The sequence below is a fragment of the Haliotis asinina genome, chromosome 3, assembly GCF_037392515.1.
Source record: "Haliotis asinina isolate JCU_RB_2024 chromosome 3, JCU_Hal_asi_v2, whole genome shotgun sequence".
NCBI lineage: Eukaryota > Metazoa > Mollusca > Gastropoda > Lepetellida > Haliotidae > Haliotis > Haliotis asinina.
In genome coordinates, this window is record NC_090282.1 from 59,734,913 (window position 1) to 59,753,943 (window position 19,031).

General features: G+C 41.2%; 3 protein-coding genes across 3 annotated transcripts in view; all 3 read right to left on the bottom strand.

The window, feature by feature from the left end:
- Positions 1-2,492: 2,492 nt before the first annotated feature.
- On the bottom strand, positions 2,493-3,844 carry LOC137278949 (plasminogen-binding group A streptococcal M-like protein PAM). The gene is made up of 3 exons (XM_067811447.1): positions 3,721-3,844; positions 3,363-3,408; positions 2,493-3,108 (listed from the first exon to the last, which is right to left on the bottom strand). Exons 1-3 carry the CDS (start codon positions 3,842-3,844, stop codon positions 2,493-2,495), a joined length of 786 nt encoding a protein of 261 aa, XP_067667548.1.
- Positions 3,845-6,353: 2,509 nt separating this feature from the next.
- On the bottom strand, positions 6,354-7,705 carry LOC137278950 (plasminogen-binding group A streptococcal M-like protein PAM). Its single transcript, XM_067811448.1, has 3 exons — positions 7,582-7,705; positions 7,224-7,269; positions 6,354-6,969 (listed from the first exon to the last, which is right to left on the bottom strand). The coding sequence occupies exons 1-3, from the start codon at positions 7,703-7,705 to the stop codon at positions 6,354-6,356; spliced, it is 786 nt and encodes a 261-aa protein (XP_067667549.1).
- Positions 7,706-11,008: 3,303 nt separating this feature from the next.
- Positions 11,009-19,031, bottom strand: part of LOC137278244 (thrombospondin type-1 domain-containing protein 4-like) — a 54,923-nt gene continuing 46,900 nt past the window's right edge. The window contains exons 7-11 of the mRNA XM_067810466.1: positions 18,594-18,764; positions 17,933-18,106; positions 16,842-17,021; positions 15,807-15,963; positions 11,009-14,943 (exon numbers count right to left, since the gene is read on the bottom strand). Of these exons, the coding sequence (XP_067666567.1) occupies positions 14,828-14,943; positions 15,807-15,963; positions 16,842-17,021; positions 17,933-18,106; positions 18,594-18,764 (798 nt within the window). The 3' untranslated portion in view covers positions 11,009-14,827. The remainder of the gene's footprint in view (positions 14,944-15,806; positions 15,964-16,841; positions 17,022-17,932; positions 18,107-18,593; positions 18,765-19,031) is intronic.

A 19,031-nucleotide genomic window follows, 5' to 3' on the forward strand; every position in this document is an offset into this window, starting at 1 on the left:
AACACTGCACTATATATAAATTTAACCCCGGAAAACACTATCACTAATATTATCGTTAGGGATATAGGTACAATATGCTTATACCCTCCCCCTTCTCACTTTCGCAGTACCACGTGTACCTCTACATGGCCAGTAGTCTCAGTAGTACATAGATGTATGACATATTTCATACCGATAATGCTAACTCTCTTCCGGATTGCTTCTCCCATTCATGCCAAATATCCAAGATTTAGTTTTCCCACATAGATACAGCGTGTCAAGCGCGTTTCTAATGTTAACTACGTTGATATTGCTGAATATTGCATAAAGCTGCACCACTCATTCCAGGAGACGGGGGACAAGCTCTAACAAGCTCTCCTGTTATAGATGTTCAACAATCAAACCCCATGACTATCCGGGTTAGAACGGACCTTCAGCCACCCATGCTTGTCGTAAGAGGCGACTAAAAGGATCGGGCTGACAGTAACTTGAACACATGTCATCGTATCTCATCTACATAGATCGATGCTCATCCTGTTGATCACTGGATTGTCTGGTCCAGACTCCATTATTTACAGACCACCGCCATATGACTGAACTATTGCTAACTGCGGTGTTAGCAATAGTATTACACAACAAACAAACATTGCATGATCAGCAGATTCACGTCTGTAGGATGTAAATAGATTTAACTGTATTTATTAGTAAATAATCATAACTCCCTCTCAGAATGCACCTCCATTTCATAACGAGGACATAGGCTTACATTCCCAACATAGGTACTATGTGTCAAGCTTGTTGCTGATGTTTTCACGATGATAATGATGCATTTTGCTATTAAAGCATAGAAACTCACTCACTCCATACCTCCTGACAGGGACATACCCTAAACCAGGTGTGGTTGGTGTCAGCATCGGATGCTAAAAGACTATGCTTATTAAATTTTCAGTGTGATCCACACACTACTTTCGCCGTACCAATACATGATCAGTACACACACTTTAGCAGTATCACTGCATCACCAGTACACTCACTCTAGCAGTACCACTGCATCACCAGTACACTCCCTCTAACAGTACTACTGCGTCACCTTTGCACTCACTCTAGCAGTATCACTGCGTCACCAGTACACTCACTCTAGCAGTACTACTGTCACCAGTACACTCACTTTGGCAGTATCACTGCATCACCAGTGCACTCCCTATGGCAGCACCACTGCATCACCAGTACACTCACTCTAGCAGTACTAATGCGTCACCAGTACACTCACTTTAGGATTGCTAATGCGTCACCAGTACACTCACTATGGCTGTACCACTGCGTCACCAGTACACTCACTATGGCAGTACCACTTCGTCACCAGTACACCGACTATAGCTGTACTACTGCATTACCAGCAGACCCACTTCAGCAGTATCACTGCATCACCAGTACACTCACTCTAGCAGTACTAATGCGTCACCAGTACACTCACTTTAGGATTGCTACTGCGTCACCAGTACACTCACTATGGCTGTACCACTGCGTCACCAGTACACTCCCTCTAGCAGTACCACTGCATCACCAGTACACTCCCTCTAACAGTACTACTGCGTCACCTTTGCACTCACTCTAGCAGTACCACTGCGTCACCAGTACACTCACTCTAGCAGTACTACTGTCACCAGTACACTCACTTTGGCAGTATCACTGCATCACCAGTACACTCCCTATGGCAGCACTACTGCAGTGCCAGTACACTCACTCTAGCAGTACTAATGCGTCACCAGTACACTCACTTTAGGATTGCTAATGCGTCACCAGTACACTCACTATGGCTGTACCACTGCGTCACCAGTCCACTCACTATGGCAGTACCACTGCATCACCAGTCCACTCACTATGGCAGTACCATTGCAGCGCCAGTACATTCATTCTAGCAGTACTAATGCGTCACCAGTACACTCACTTTAGGATCCCTAATGCGTCACCAGTACACTCACTATGGCTGTACCACTGTATCACCAGTACACTCACTATGGCAGTACCACTTCGTCACCAGTACACCGACTATAGCTGTACTACTGCATTACCAGCAGACCCACTTCAGCAGTACCACTGCATGATCAGTGCGTGCACTTTAGCATCGCATTGCATGACCAGTAGATGTTTTTCAGCAGTAGTATTACACTTAAGCAGTGCCAATACGTGACCAGTTGACTTCTGCACTGTATGATGAGGAATTGCCTACCAGTAGCAAAGGCATTGCATAAACTGTTTCAAAGACAGCAATCACAAAAACTAAAATGTCGACAGTTAAAAAGTTTAATCATCTTTAGGCACAATCTTCATTTTACAAATACACCTAAATTCATCTTGTAATGCCAACAGATGTTGAACAATATGAGAAAAACATTGTTAATAAAGGCACGTAGTCAGTAAATGTTCACATAATTAAGTTACAAATATACACAGGCATGTTCGCACTCCATCAAAGGAATTCTTCAGTAACCACATGACATTGTCCAATTTTCTTAATCCATCTGGTGGACTCTTCTTGAGTATCGGAGTGACTGTTGAGATACAGTTTGACATCTACTTATGTCCTTTGGTCTGAGTTCTTTGCCAGTAGGTGTGGCCTTGACCTTGCTGTCAGCTTTTGTCTTCATCTTACTATCTCCACAAGCAGACGGGGTGTTCCTGTTCTTTAGTGCAGGCTGGATCTTGGCCGGCGCTCTGCTTTGGGTTTTTCCTGTATAGGGCCTTTGTGCCTTCTTCGGGTGGGATGGAGGAGCTACCACTGGGAGACTGGCCTGAGCCTTGACTGGAGTTTGGCAGGTCAGAGATAAAGCCTGACGCCGGATAGATTTCAGCTGGTTGAGCTCTTGCTCCAGCTTCTTCTTCTGCTCTGCATCCGCCTGTTTCTCCTTTTCCCAGCTGCTGGTGAGCTCCTCCAGCGTCTGTTTTAGTTCCTGCAGTTCGGCATGATCCATGGTCAAACTGAGCTTGAAATTGAGATATTCTACTCGGAACTCGGCCCTCTCTTTCTCGGCTTTACGTCTCAGTTCCTGTTCACGTCGCAGCTCCCGGCTCTGTTTCTCATTCACCTGGCGCAGGTTCTCGTTTTCTTGGAGAAGATGGTCAAGCAGGCTGTGAAGAAGACATTGACTGTGTAAAAACATCGTGGTTATAACTGAGTAGATATTAACAACACTCAGCATGCCTTCCAAAAGAATCCAAATGAAGATGGATATGATTGCAATGTCTCCTAAGTTTATTCTCAAAATATATGGTCAAAATCCAAACACTTTTACATCTGAGTACACATGAGGAACCGGCTAGTTTTAGTTGTTCATACCACTGGAAAATATAGAGACTTCTCGTCCGTCGTGGCTTCTGCTTACCTCTCTTCCATATCGCCTACTTGACATTTCAAGTCCATGTATTGAGCTGAAAGCAAACACGAATCGTCTTAATCCTTGGAGAGTGAGTGAATGAAATTGTACGTCACATCGTCAGTATTTCAGCCATGGTATGAGGACTAAACATCGGATTACAAGTCGTGCATACGCACGTATCCAAAGTGGACTGTACGCAACAACAGTTCTCTTCATACGTTCGGCGTGTTGAAGAATACACATCCATTTAAGAACAATAGTTATTAAATTTATGTGACGTACAAAAACATCCCATATTTATTCTTTTATAGTGTCACTCGGAATACATCCCAAATACTTGAAACGCAGTAGATCGATGACCTACCGAGTAAATCTTGGTGTAGTTCCGTGGATCTTGGGCTACACGTGTAAGACGCCTCGTTTTTCACTTCCACAATGGGAGAGAGAAGTTTGCGTTGCTTCGAACGACCTTTCGTGCGCAAAGTCATCTGTTCGATAGATAAACATATTCTTATTGAATACGGGAATGATAAACAAGATTCTTAACTGACGTCAGCACTGTTGCCTTTTTACCAATTTCAGACACTATTCCTTTTTATCTATTGTAGGCGATCAACGAAGTTAAGATGTATTAAGCGAGATGTTTTTAGTTTGGAACCTGAAGAAAATACACCTGTAGTACTTTCAACACATTTGCTTACCTTATTGGCAAGAGATCAAGGTCACAGCAAAATCAATTATCTGCAATCCACAACAGTAACAGTCTGACAAGCAGCAAATGTACGTCTGAACACAAGGGCGATGTGTCTAGAACTGAGGCTTGGACTAGGAACGTCGTCATGGAACCATTCTATGACGTCATATCTATTGTGACGTCACCCACACTGTCGGCTGACCATGCCCATTGTAGCGACTGACGGTATACCTTACTACACGCATCCCCGTTTGAGCTGTGGCTCAGTTTACCAACACGTATTGAGGACGCGTGAACAAATTATACATGTTGAACACTGCACTATATATAAATTTAACCCCGGAAAACACTATCACTAATATTATCGTTAGGGATATAGGTACAATATGCTTATACCCTCCCCCTTCTCACTTTCGCAGTACCACGTGTACCTCTACATGGCCAGTAGTCTCAGTAGTACATAGATGTATGACATATTTCATACCGATAATGCTAACTCTCTTCCGGATTGCTTCTCCCATTCATGCCAAATATCCAAGATTTAGTTTTCCCACATAGATACAGCGTGTCAAGCGCGTTTCTAATGTTAACTACGTTGATATTGCTGAATATTGCATAAAGCTGCACCACTCATTCCAGGAGACGGGGGACAAGCTCTAACAAGCTCTCCTGTTATAGATGTTCAACAATCAAACCCCATGACTATCCGGGTTAGAACGGACCTTCAGCCACCCATGCTTGTCGTAAGAGGCGACTAAAAGGATCGGGCTGACAGTAACTTGAACACATGTCATCGTATCTCATCTACATAGATCGATGCTCATCCTGTTGATCACTGGATTGTCTGGTCCAGACTCCATTATTTACAGACCACCGCCATATGACTGAACTATTGCTAACTGCGGTGTTAGCAATAGTATTACACAACAAACAAACATTGCATGATCAGCAGATTCACGTCTGTAGGATGTAAATAGATTTAACTGTATTTATTAGTAAATAATCATAACTCCCTCTCAGAATGCACCTCCATTTCATAACGAGGACATAGGCTTACATTCCCAACATAGGTACTATGTGTCAAGCTTGTTGCTGATGTTTTCACGATGATAATGATGCATTTTGCTATTAAAGCATAGAAACTCACTCACTCCATACCTCCTGACAGGGACATACCCTAAACCAGGTGTGGTTGGTGAACCATGTCAGCATCGGATGCTAAAAGACTATGCTTATTAAATTTTCAGTGTGATCCACACACTACTTTCGCCGTACCAATACATGATCAGTACACACACTTTAGCAGTATCACTGCATCACCAGTACACTCACTCTAGCAGTACCACTGCATCACCAGTACACTCCCTCTAACAGTACTACTGCGTCACCTTTGCACTCACTCTAGCAGTACCACTGCGTCACCAGTACACTCACTCTAGCAGTACTACTGTCACCAGTACACTCACTTTGGCAGTATCACTGCATCACCAGTGCACTCCCTATGGCAGCACCACTGCATCACCAGTACACTCACTCTAGCAGTACTAATGCGTCACCAGTACACTCACTTTAGGATTGCTAATGCGTCACCAGTACACTCACTATGGCTGTACCACTGCGTCACCAGTACACTCACTATGGCAGTACCACTGCATCACCAGTCCACTCCCTATGGCAGTACCACTGCAGCGCCAGTACATTCATTCTAGCAGTACTAATGCGTCACCAGTACACTCACTTTAGGATTCCTAATGCGTCACCAGTACACTCACTGTGGCTGTACCACTGTATCACCAGTACACTCACTATGGCAGTACCACTTCGTCACCAGTACACCGACTATAGCTGTACTACTGCATTACCAGCAGACCCACTTCAGCAGTACCACTGCATGATCAGTGCGTGCACTTTAGCATCGCATTGCATGACCAGTAGATGTTTTTCAGCAGTAGTATTACACTTAAGCAGTGCCAATACGTGACCAGTTGACTTCTGCACTGTAAGATGAGGAGTTGCCTACCAGTAGCAAAGGCATTGCATAAACTGTTTCAAAGACAGCAGTCACAAAAACTAAAATGTCGACAGTTAAAAAGTTTAATCATCTTTAGGCACAATTTTCATTTCACAAATACACCTAAATTCATCTTGTAATGCCAACTGATGTTGCACAATATGAGAAAAACATTGTTCATAAAGGCACGTAGTCAGTAAATGTTCACATAATTAAGTTACAAATATACACAGGCATGTTCGCACTCCATCAAAGGAATTCTTCAGTAACCACGTGACATTGTCCAATTTTCTTAATCCATCTGGCGGACTCTTCTTGAGTATCGGAGTGACTGTTGAGATACAGTTTGACATCTACTTATGTCCTTTGGTCTGAGTTCTTTGCCAGTAGGTGTGGCCTTGACCTTGCTGTCAGCTTTTGTCTTCATCTTACTATCTCCACAAGCAGACGGGGTGTTCCTGTTCTTTAGTGCAGGCTGGATCTTGGCCGGCGCTCTGCTTTGGGTTTTTCCTGTATAGGGCCTTTGTGCCTTCTTCGGGTGGGATGGAGGAGCTACCACTGGGAGACTGGCCTGAGCCTTGACTGGAGTTTGGCAGGTCAGAGATAAAGCCTGACGCCGGATAGATTTCAGCTGGTTGAACTCTTGCTCCAGCTTCTTCTTCTGCTCTGCATCCGCCTGTTTCTCCTTCTCCCAGCTGCTGGTGAGCTCCTCCAGCGTCTGTTTTAGTTCCTGCAGTTCGGCATGCTCCATGGTCAAACTGAGCTTGAAATTGAGATATTCTACTCGGAACTCGGCCCTCTCTTTCTCGGCTTTACGTCTCAGTTCCTGTTCACGTCGCAGCTCCCGGCTCTGTTTCTCATTCACCTGGCGCAGGTTCTCGTTTTCTTGGAGAAGATGGTCAAGCAGGCTGTGAAGAAGACATTGACTGTGTAAAAACATCGTGGTTATAACTGAGTAGATATTAACAACACTCAGCATGCCTTCCAAAAGAATCCAAATGAAGATGGATATGATTGCAATGTCTCCTAAGTTTATTCTCAAAATATATGGTCAAAATCCAAACACTTTTACATCTGAGTACACATGAGGAACCGGCTAGTTTTAGTTGTTCATACCACTGGAAAATATAGAGACTTCTCGTCCGTCGGGGCTTCTGCTTACCTCTCTTCCATATCGCCTACTTGACATTTCAAGTCCATGTATTGAGCTGAAAACAAACACGAATCGTCTTAATCCTTGGAGAGTGAGTGAATGAAATTGTACGTCACATCGTCAGTATTTCAGCCATGGTATGAGGACTAAACATCGGATTACAAGTCGTGCATACGCACGTATCCAAAGTGGACTGTACGCAACAACAGTTCTCTTCATACGTTCGGCGTGTTGAAGAATACACATCCATTTAAGAACAATAGTTATTAAATTTATGTGACGTACAAAAACATCCCATATTTATTCTTTTATAGTGTCACTCGGAATACATCCCAAATACTTGAAACGCAGTAGATCGATGACCTACCGAGTAAATCTTGGTGTAGTTCCGTGGATCTTGGGCTACACGTGTAAGACGCCTCGTTTTTCACTTCCACAATGGGAGAGAGAAGTTTGCGTTGCTTCGAACGACCTTTCGTGCGCAAAGTCATCTGTTCGATAGATAAACATATTCTTATTGAATACGGGAATGATAAACAAGATTCTTAACTGACTTCAGCACTGTTGCCTTTTCACCAATTTCAGAAACTATTCCTTTTTATCTATTGTAGGCGATCAACGAAGTTAAGATGTATTAAGCGAGATGGTTTTGGTTTGGAACCTGAAGAAAATACACCTGTAGTACTTTCAACACATTTGCTTACCTTATTGGCAAGAGATCAAGGTCACAGCAAAATCAATTATCTGCAATCCACAACAGTAACAGTCTGACAAGCAGCAAATGTACGTCTGAACACAAGGGCGATGTGTCTAGAACTGAGGCTTGGACTAGGAACGTCGTCATGGAACCATTCTATGACGTCATATCTATTGTGACGTCACCCACACTGTCGGCTGACCATGCCCATTGTAGCGACTGACGGTATACCTTACTACACGCATCCCCGTTTGAGCTGTGGCTCAGTTTACCAACACGTATTGAGGACGCGTGAACAAATTATACATTTTGAACACTGCACACTATATAATTATAAATTTAACCACTATCACTAATATTAGGGATATAGGTACAATATGTTTATACCCTCCCCATTCTCACTTTCGCAGTACCACGTGTACCTCTACATGGCCAGTAGTCTCAGTAGTACATAGATGTATGACATATTTCATACCGATAATGCTAACTCTCTTCCGGATTGCTTCTCCCATTCATGCCCAATATCCAAGATTTAGTTTTCCCACATAGATACAGCGTGTCAAGCGCGTTTCTAATGTTAACTACGTTGATATTGCTGAATATTGCATAAAGCTGCACCACTCATTCCAGGAGACGGGGGACAAGCTCTAACAAGCTCTCCTGTTATAGATGTTCAACAATCAAACCCCATGACTATCCGGGTTAGAACGGACCTTCAGCCACCCATGCTTGTCGTAAGAGGCGACTAACGGGATCGGGTTGACAGTAACTTGAACACATGTCATCGTATCTCATCTACATAGATCGATGCTCATCCTGTTGATCACTGGATTGTCTGGTCCAGACTCCATTATTTACAGACCACCGCCATATGACTGAACTATTGCTAACTGCGGTGTTAGCAATAGTATTACACAACAAACAAACATTGCATGATCAGCAGATTCACGTCTGTAGGATGTAAATATATTTAACTGTATTTATTAGTAAATAATCAATACTCCCTTCCAGAATGCACCTCCATTTCATAACGAGGACATAGGCTTACATTCCCAACATAGGTACTATGTGTCAAGCTTGTTGCTGATGTTTTCACGACGATAATGGTGCATTTTGCTATTAAAGCATAGAAACTCACTCACTCCATACCTCCTGACAGGGACATACCCTAAACCAGGTGTGGTTGGTGAACCATGTCAGCATCGGATGCTAAAAGACTATGCTTATTAAATTTTCAGTGTGATCCACACACTACTTTCGCCGTACCAATACATGATCAGTACACACACTTTAGCAGTATCACTGCATCACCAGTACACTCCCTCTAGCAGTACCACTGCATCACCAGTTCACTCCCTCTAACAGTACTACTGCGTCACCTTTGCACTCACTCTAGCAGTACTACTGTCACCAGTACACTCACTTTGGCAGTATCACTGCATCACCAGTACACTCCCTATGGCAGCACCACTGCAGTGCCAGTACACTCACTCTAGCAGTACTAATGCGTCACCAGTACACTGACTTTAGGATTGCTAATGCGTCACCAGTACACTCACTATGGCTGTACCACTGCGTCACCAGTACACTCACTATGGCTGTACCACTGCATCACCAGTCCACTCCCTATGGCAGTACCACTGCAGCGCCAGTACATTCATTCTAGCAGTACTAATGCGTCACCAGTACACTCACTTTAGGATTGCTAATGCGTCACCAGTACACTCACTATGGCTGTACCACTGCGTCACCAGTACACTCACTATGGCAGTACCACTTCGTCACCAGTACACCGACTATAGCTGTACTACTGCATTACCAGCAGACCCACTTCAGCAGTATCACTGCATCACCAGTACACAACCACTAGCAGTACTCTGCGTCACCTTTGCACTCACTCTAGCAGTATTACTGCATTACCAGTACACTCACTCTAGCAGTATCGCTGCGTCACCAGTACACTCACTCTAGCAGTATCACTGCATGATCATTGCATTAACTCTAGCAGTACCACTACGTCAGCAATACACCAGCTTGATTTGTACATACTTTACCATCACATGATCAGCCAAACCGCTTTAGCAGTACCACTGCATCTTTGGTAGACCCGCTATAATGGTACCACTGCATCTTTGGTAGACCCACTATAACGGTACCACTGCATCTTTGGTAGACCCACTATAACAGTACCACTGCATCTTTGGTAGACCAACTTAAACAGTATCACTGCATCTTTTGCAGACCCACTATGACAGTACCGCTACAATAGACGCACCTTAGCAGCACCATTACTCACCAATGAACATACTTCAGAAATACCATGATCAGGAGACTTGCACTACACTTAGAAAAGCCAGATTTATGGATGCTAACTTCAGTTTGGGCATTAATCAACCTTTGTTAAAGAAGAATTCAAATGTGTGATTGGCTAGTGTTACAATGAGAGAACACTTCATGATACATTTGTCTCTCAAGGGATATACAGGATTTTAGATGGCCTCTACACAACACGGCCCAAGGCTAAATGCTTCAAATGATGTTGTATACAGCACAAGTTTGAAGGTCAAAGTACTGCACTGAGTTTGTACCCAACAAGTTTGAAGGCATGGGGTTTGTAGTGGGGTTGAACATCACATGGACAATGATCAAATGCTTGTAATGATGTTGAACGCCTTATGACCAGAGGTCTAACAAATTTGAAATAGAGTTATACAGGACAAGTTTTAAAGTCTTGTACACCAAATGGGATTGTACACCAAATGACTGATAAATCTAACATAAGGCTTGTATTGAGCATGTACACCAAACTGAAGCTCAAAGTTTTGTATTGGGCTTGCACACTAGGACAAAGATCTGTGGCTTGTATTTAGCTTGTATATCAAAAGCTTGACGATCAAAAACAGGTATTGGGCTTGTACACCACAAAGGCAAATGTCAACAGATGTACTCAAACATTTAGCTTGTCCAATCCATCAGCTAGTGATACATGGACCTCTTCACATAATTCTGTTACACTAGAAGCAGACTTCCACAGCAAATACTGCTGAGTAAGTCAACACTTGTGAAATCATAAAAACCAAGGGGTCTGATGTTTTAACAATAAGAAGCACATTTATTTAGGAATGCTGGTATTTACAAATGATTATAAACATATAAAACATACACTCTGATAGCACCAATACAAACATGTATTAGTTTAATTGGAGACTTTTTCAGCCTATAGAGACAAGACACTGGCTATTCGTACTAGACAACAAAACAAAGTTACAGACACATCCAACTCAGCTATGTATAGTGAGTTTCAATAAAAGCATTGTTCAAGTTTAACTTAGTCAGCACCTTATTTAACAAATACAAACAAACATCATGTTAAACCTTTTTGACTATAGACACAAAAGTTCTGAATGTACTTGTCTATAGTATTTCATTCAAAAGAAAAGTGCCTAACTGCAGATCACATAAAACGTAATTTCTGTTTAAATCTTAGCGATACGTGGATTATAACAAACATTGGAGAAATAATTTATTACCATCAGCAACCTAGGCATAATTGCCCCACTGATTCAGACCTATAACTATACTTAATTGAACGGTGTCATTTGTGAGTATGGTCTTGCTACTGAACACATTACCCCCTCCACAGCCATATCACACTATATGGTCATGCATATAGGTAAACTTACTACTATCAATGGTAGTGCTTGAGATTACAACATTTCCCCCTCACACCAACTATAACTTATCGTAAGAAAAATGAACCTTTTCAACAACCCACAACTCATGCAGGAATATTTCATCCCTACCAGACATGGGACCTTAAAATCAGGGCTTCTTGGCCAGTGCTGATTCTGACTGGACAAAGCATGTCTTCATTGATCACATCAGCATGTGGACCAAATGACACCACAATTTTGACAAAGCAAGATCCACTGTGAATGCTGCTGATGGTCAGCTCCAGCTGTTGAGCCATCAGGTGCTACATGAATCCCTGCATTAATGCAAAGTGTAGGTTTGGGGAAGGAAGGATCATGATTTGGCTCTTCTATCTGGTTCTCTCTGTAACATGACAGAGATGCTTGCTCAGTCAATATCCTACAATGTCACCCTCATACATGTGTAATGTCATTCCTCATCCTGTGATGTACCGTGACAGCTGTAGTTTCATGTGTTCCTTTATTTGTTCCCATGAGTATATCCACAGAACATTGCAGGCTTTGGGGAAGTGTCATAGATAAATGAACTAGTCAAACTTTGAGGGTTGTGATGGGTACCCTTTAGTCACTAAAACCTGACCAGTAACACTCAACACAACATATACTGAAGTACAGAAAAACAGATGGGCTTCATCTCTCTTAGACCTAATTAATGATACATCATCTGTATGTGGGCACAAGTAGTCTCCCTTGTTTAATTAATTCTTTTGTTTTTGAGTTTTTACAGTTTGGCCACACAAAGAATGATTATTTTGTTCATTAGATCTGACGGGAAGCTTGATGTTTTTAGACAGATTTCTTTTATGGATAAAGTTCTTCGGTCTCTATTTCTGCCATTTGATTTATGCACCTCTTAGTCTGAATGGAACTATCTAAGGCATGAAGAAACATCATAGCTGAAGGGGTTTTGTTAACTTCTTGGACCATGGTGAAGAGACTGTGCCATAAATTATCTATAAGTGGCTTTTCTCTAGCATATTCATGAATATCCACTTAAAGAAAATGGTAGCTATTATTCTGATGAAGAAGTCATAATTTGACTAATAAAGATTCACACATTAGATGTATGTAGCTAAAATTAACAACATATAATAAATATATATGTTACTGCATGTGAGCAGCACATTCACTGAACATACATTCTCGGTTTCACAGGAACACTTGCACCTTGTATTTCAAACAACCTTTAAAAAACGTTTGATAACAACTAGTCTGTATGTAAACAAACAGAACTGCAAGAACAGACCTTGGGAGAACACATGCAAGCCTTGAGTTGTTGCTACCACAGACCCTTGGTCAGCTAATCAATGGCCACGTTTTATTTAAGCAAACTTCCAAAAACACAAACTCGGCAAACATGATAGCCACTGTTGTCAGAATCACAAGTGTTGTCAGATGTAACCGGCTGTTACTTTAAGATCATGTACATCAAGTACCCAACAATCACATTTCAAAATATACAATCTATCTTCCTAGACAAAAAGAGCAATATGTCAATGTCTAACAGTCATTAATGAGTGATTGGCAAGCACTAAATGGACATGAATCACATGAAATGATAAATCTATAAATATAGACTGTACATAAAATCTTTGGTAGATGTTGACTATAAACAATAAATGCATTCCCTTGGGGGAATTTGTAAGCACAAGAAACATGACTCTCTTATGATCACATCTCATACACAGTATTCAAAACATGTTTCAAACATGGTCATTGTAACACACTGTTCCTTGTGTACTGTGCTATGCAACACAAGTATAGGACTATGAGATTTATCTATCTATTTTGTTCTACTCCAGGATTGTGGCAGCTGGATATCTATCAACTATGTGTGACCACAAAGTTTAACAAATCTAGGAAAAATGATTATCCCAAGTTGCAACATTATAAATAACGTGTAATAACTTAAAACTGTGTCGCTTTGTTTGTGACAACTTGTTCACAAGTATTTAATAAAATACAGACGATGTTTTCATTTACCAATCATGTATCCTAGCACATAAAACTGAAAAGCGAGTTGCTTTTTCAAGACATGCCATGCAGACAATTCTCAACAAGCACCTACATGTGATCACCGGTCTATCGGAGTCAAAACTCTCCAATCTCTTAAAATCAAATGAGCTCCACTAGTGCATGAAATAAGACCTGTATGACTGCCTGAGATGGGCTATATTTTTGACTGACGGTCTAAATATACAACTAGCCAGTCTGATGGTCTGGTTAAAAATTTTTTAGATGTTCCATGCACCTGAGTAAATTCACCATGCCTTGGTGTCTGGGCTGGTTAAATCCATTTTGAGCAGGTAACATTTTGAAGTTACCAGTCCTGATGTCTGGCTGGATTTGGGCTTATTTCCTACACTGGCTCCAGACTCACTCCAAGAGGATGTCAGCTTTCTAAAACGATTGGTTTTAGCACATGAAACATTTAGATATTTGAAATTTGGTGAATGACAAATCATATACATCATGCAGAGTGTGTATATACAGTATTCACAAGGACTTTGATATTGCCATTGTAGTAGTACACTAGCTAGCCTATGATACCAGGAGTACACAAATGCAGTACACGTATCAGTGCATGTATACATTCAGTTTCCATGCAGTAGTCGCTATCAGATAAGGAAACATCGGGACAGTTATACTTCGTCTTGGATGAAAAGGTACTAATTGTCATTATAATTATTCTGCTTTTTCTGTTTGTTGAAAAACTGTAACAAAAAACCCAATATCTCTTTATTTTCTAAATTCCCAGATTTTATACCCAAATGGATAATTTAGGAAACCAGCATTGTCATAATATTTATTCTGCTTTTTTGTCTTTGTTTAAGAAGCTGTAACTTTTAAGTCAAAACTTTTTCTGGTTTCCAAGGTTTTATACCTAAATGCAGAAACTGCTATTTCAAAATAGTTTAAGAAAAAACAATATTAAATAAACATGTTGAAAATGAGGCATTTAGATACATAGTTATTTGTCACTTTTCTAATTCTTTGACTGGCTTGTTCAAACAACAAGAAAATACTGGTCTGATCTTACCATAAAAATCATTAAGTGAGATATGAAATCCTACTCCCTACTCAGTGTATCACTACAACGTATGGAGTATTGTGACCCAGACTGTCGTCCTATGGAGAAGCTGTTCTGGCAGGAGTTGGATCAGTGATCAACCATTCCGACTGGTCGACTGTGATTCCTGTCTTCATGAGTGGGCTGACTTGCAGGAAGAACAGCAGATCTTACGGTAGTAGGAATATGTGCAGAGTCGTGCCTGCAGGACCACGTGACAGCTGCGGTACTGGTCGCGACATGTGGGGCCTGGAAACAGGTATATGCATAAACTGAATTAAAGTCTTGTATTTCTGGAAGCTGTTATCTGGAATATTGGATGAACTCTGATACAAATTAACAATTTGCACTACTTAATTTCTTGCCACTATCTGATGTAAGACATGAGTCTATGGTTAAAAAAACAACAAACAATTTTGATGTGGAAATCTTCCGTGTTTTAGTACATTATGTTTTCAATGTACTGTAGATAAGTTGATCTCACAAATAAGAAGAGGACCTACCTTGACCCTCAAAATCAGTAGGAAATGGCATGTTCCATATACAAGCCAAACCATGAAAGTAATCATAAATCAAAGGTATGTTGTATATGGGAACACATGACAAATCAGACCCAAAATGGCAAATGGATCCAAAAAGGAAAAGTCAAAAGGATTGCAAGAAAGTCAAAAGGACTGCAAACTCCCAGTCAAAAGGGCCCCATCAAAATGTCAAAAAGTCCTGAGACCCCTATTTATACATTACAGTCAGTAATGTGCATGTGGAATGTAGTCAATAACCAATAGATAATTAAGTCTGGGTCAGACAAACATGTGATTTTGATCTGCCAGGTAACACACTTTGGAAACCCAGTTGATACTGCCTTAAGGTCATGAATCCAGAATTCTCACAAGTGTGAAATATGAAATAGGCATGAATCAAGAATTCCCACAAGTGTGAAATATGAAATAGGCATGAATCAAGAATTCTCGCAAATGTGAAATTTGTAATATTAATTGAGTAAGATTGACTAGTCTTTGGCTTGTTTCTATGGAGACATGCATAATGCTTCTCCCCTTGGTGCATGTGTGTCCAAGCTAACAGATTTGGTGAGAGGAACCATTTGGACGTACTTGCTCTGGTTGCCTGGGGTAGTCTGCAGTCTCTCATCTGGCAGGTGTCTCTGGTTGTGGGTTTCTGGGAGCGGTCACATGACCTGGCCCTCCTTTGCTGTTGGTCCAGACACTTGACCTGTCGTGTCTTCATGCCCGTTCCACAGGTCACAGAACACTGCCAGAGAGCATGTCAATGTGCAAGACAGGTGATTTACTGATGGTGTAGTCTGTGTGGCTCACTTCATACCTCACTCAAATGCTTGAGTCTAGTTACTTTTGATGAATGTTTGCTCAACTATTTGATTACACTAGCTGCTTAAATCATGCCACTGGTTGATCACAACTATTGTTTTCCTTGCCGAAATAGCTGATCAAACATATATCTGCTACTTACATCATACATGCAGCAGGTAAAATCTCTTTGCACATTTTCCCACTAAGGTATATAACACCTTAGACAAAAAATTTTACTTATTTCACACATTCAGTGGTTAACACAAATATTTACTACTTATATCACACATTCAGTAGATAACACCTTAGCCATAATTATTACTACTTCACACATTCAGTAGATAACACCTTAGCCATAATTATTACTTATTTCACACATTCAATAGTTAACACCTATATTTACTACTTGTTTCACATATTTAGTAGATAACACCTATATTTGCTACTTATCACACACATTTAGCAGAAAACACCTCTTTGAATATTTTCATCACATATTCAGTCGATAACACCTATATTTGATACTTATGCTGCTTCCCGCAAACATTTAGGTGTCAACACCTCTTTGCATATTTTTATCACACATTTAGCAGATAACACCTATTTTTGCTACTTACCTCACACATTCAGTAGATAATGCCTATTTTTGCTAAATACCTCACATTCAGAAAATAACACCTATATTTGCTAATTACCTCATACATATAGCAGATAACACCTATATTTGCTAATTACTTCACACATTCAAAAGATAACACGCCTATGCACTGCTTACCCTTACACAATTGACACACACCATATATGAGCCTGGTGACCTACCTCGCTCCACTGGGACATGTACCACTCTGTTCCACAGGACTCGGTACGACACTGCTCCTCTGCCACAGGCTTCTCATCAGAGGCACAGTTCTCCTCCAGTGTTATAGACATGGCACTACCAACCACCTTCATGCACACGACATCACGTCGACGCTCTCCATGCCCACACTCAGCTGAACACTGCAGGTAAAAAGTTATATAGCACATTTACCAAGTGCCCAGAAAACAATGCTAATAGTACACATCACCATCACAACAGCTGGGAGCAGTTACTGATTATAGGACAACAAACATTCTTACATCCTGGTAAGCTGTGGTGGCTGAGTGGGTTAGATGGCTGACTTTATGTGCTGGAGGTTAGGGGCCTTACTCGAGGAGTGTGGGTTTGAATTCTTGCTGGGAATCAACCTAACAAACATACTAGAATCTGTAGTTTGATCAGAAAGTTTAATCCCAAATATTTGACCACATTCTAAATGGGATTGAGCATTGAGTATTCATACATCCATACAATGAATCAGCCATACTGCTGGACTACAGTAACTGACTGCTACCAGGAATATGTCTGTCCATGAGTATGTCATGATGACCACACATGCCCATATGACTAGGTCATTAGTTCCACATGCTTGTCATATGACCTACTTGATGAGACAGTGGTGAACTGACAGATAATGTGTCACCAAACTCTTACACCAGTATAATGCTCTTGCTATCAATCACAGGTTTGTCTTGTCCAGACAGAAAATATTGCTGAATGAAGCTTCATGAAAACACTCTTTATTAAATATCTATAATATTATTGCAACGTTGTAAATCAGAAATTGCCAGCAACAAAATGTATAATCACAACCAGTATCAGTGTCATTCATTTTATAGGAGCAGTGCATAGCCCAAGGGTTAAAGTGTTTGCTTGTAATGCTGAAGACCTGAGTTCAATTCCCAACATAGGTACAATGTGTGAGTCCCATTTCTGGATTAATCTTTCCCATGCTGGAATATCACTCACTCACTCACTCACTCACTCACTCACTCACTCACCTCACTCACTCACTCACTCACTTCATGTGACAGTTATTTAGTATGCCCACCTTTCCCCACGGTCCACTGAACCACTTCCCTCCACAGGCCGACTGGCTTCGGCACGATGTCCTGGTTTGAGGCTTCCTGAGGTCCTCACACACAGAGTCATCCAGCTTCACACCATTGGGGCTTCCGCACATCACGTTCCTCGTCTTCACACCTGACCCGCAATCATTGGAACACTGCAATATCAAGAAAGGCTTACCCCCGAATCAACTAAAACATGACAACTTTAAATTTTCTTCTTCAGAGAATGGTTGGATTCACAATGTAGATACTTACAATATCCTCAATCAAACATAGATATTTGCCACGAGGGTACATGGGCCCATGGACCCCGAGGGACCAGTGAACAACATATTTATCTTACCGAACACCTGAATTTTAAGGTGAGGTGAATCACCATTTTGCAGACGACAGAAGGCAAACAGATTTAGAGTTATCTCCCTTCCATCAATTTTCAATTGCAAAACATTGGTAATTTCCGTTCTTGATGAGTGATTCAATGTTATTCAAGGTAAAAAAGTACTACCATTCCCAGCGGTGTACATTGAAATTAATACATCGTCTGTAAGCGGGGTACATTGAAAATAAAAGAATAGCGCGATATTACTGGAATATTGCTTAAAGTGGCATAACTCATAACTCACTGATCACTCATTCACTGACCTGGTCTGACCACCTGGACGTCCACCACTGTTTCTGGCAGGTGCCCTGATTACATTTCTTTATGGCAACTGGTGGGGTGTCCTCACAGAAGCGATCAGGTATCTGGGTATTCTGGTGGTCAACACATTTCACCTTCCTGCGCTGCTCTCCAACCCCACAGCTTACAGAACACTGGGGACAGGGGGGCAACATGTTAAACATATAATTATGGTACACTCAGTGTAACAGGCTGGAATTTTCAGGTCTCTTCGAGTGTATAAATAAGACTTAAGTGTGCCCTTAAACAAAGATTTACTTTTGGTCATAGTATGGCATCATTGTATTTAAATTATTTATATCATTATTATCAACATAATTAATTACTGAAATATATCTATTTGAAAGAAGAGGTAAACTTTGTTACCAGATTCATTGTCTACAATAGTTTATCATATTTTG

What these genes read in the sequence shown, in the direction of transcription:
- LOC137278949 (XM_067811447.1), bottom strand. Translation starts at nt 3,844, where the DNA reads ATGACTTTGCGCACGAAAGGTCGTTCGAAGCAACGCAAACTTCTCTCT. An exon ending in ACTACACCAAGATTTACTCG is followed by an intron (nt 3,409 to 3,720) that starts GTAGGTCATCGA and finishes GTTTGCTTTCAG; the next exon opens with CTCAATACATGGACTTGAAA. An exon ending in GTAGGCGATATGGAAGAGAG is followed by an intron (nt 3,109 to 3,362) that starts GTAAGCAGAAGC and finishes TCTTCTTCACAG; the next exon opens with CCTGCTTGACCATCTTCTCC.
- LOC137278950 (XM_067811448.1), bottom strand. Translation starts at nt 7,705, where the DNA reads ATGACTTTGCGCACGAAAGGTCGTTCGAAGCAACGCAAACTTCTCTCT. An exon ending in ACTACACCAAGATTTACTCG is followed by an intron (nt 7,270 to 7,581) that starts GTAGGTCATCGA and finishes GTTTGTTTTCAG; the next exon opens with CTCAATACATGGACTTGAAA. An exon ending in GTAGGCGATATGGAAGAGAG is followed by an intron (nt 6,970 to 7,223) that starts GTAAGCAGAAGC and finishes TCTTCTTCACAG; the next exon opens with CCTGCTTGACCATCTTCTCC.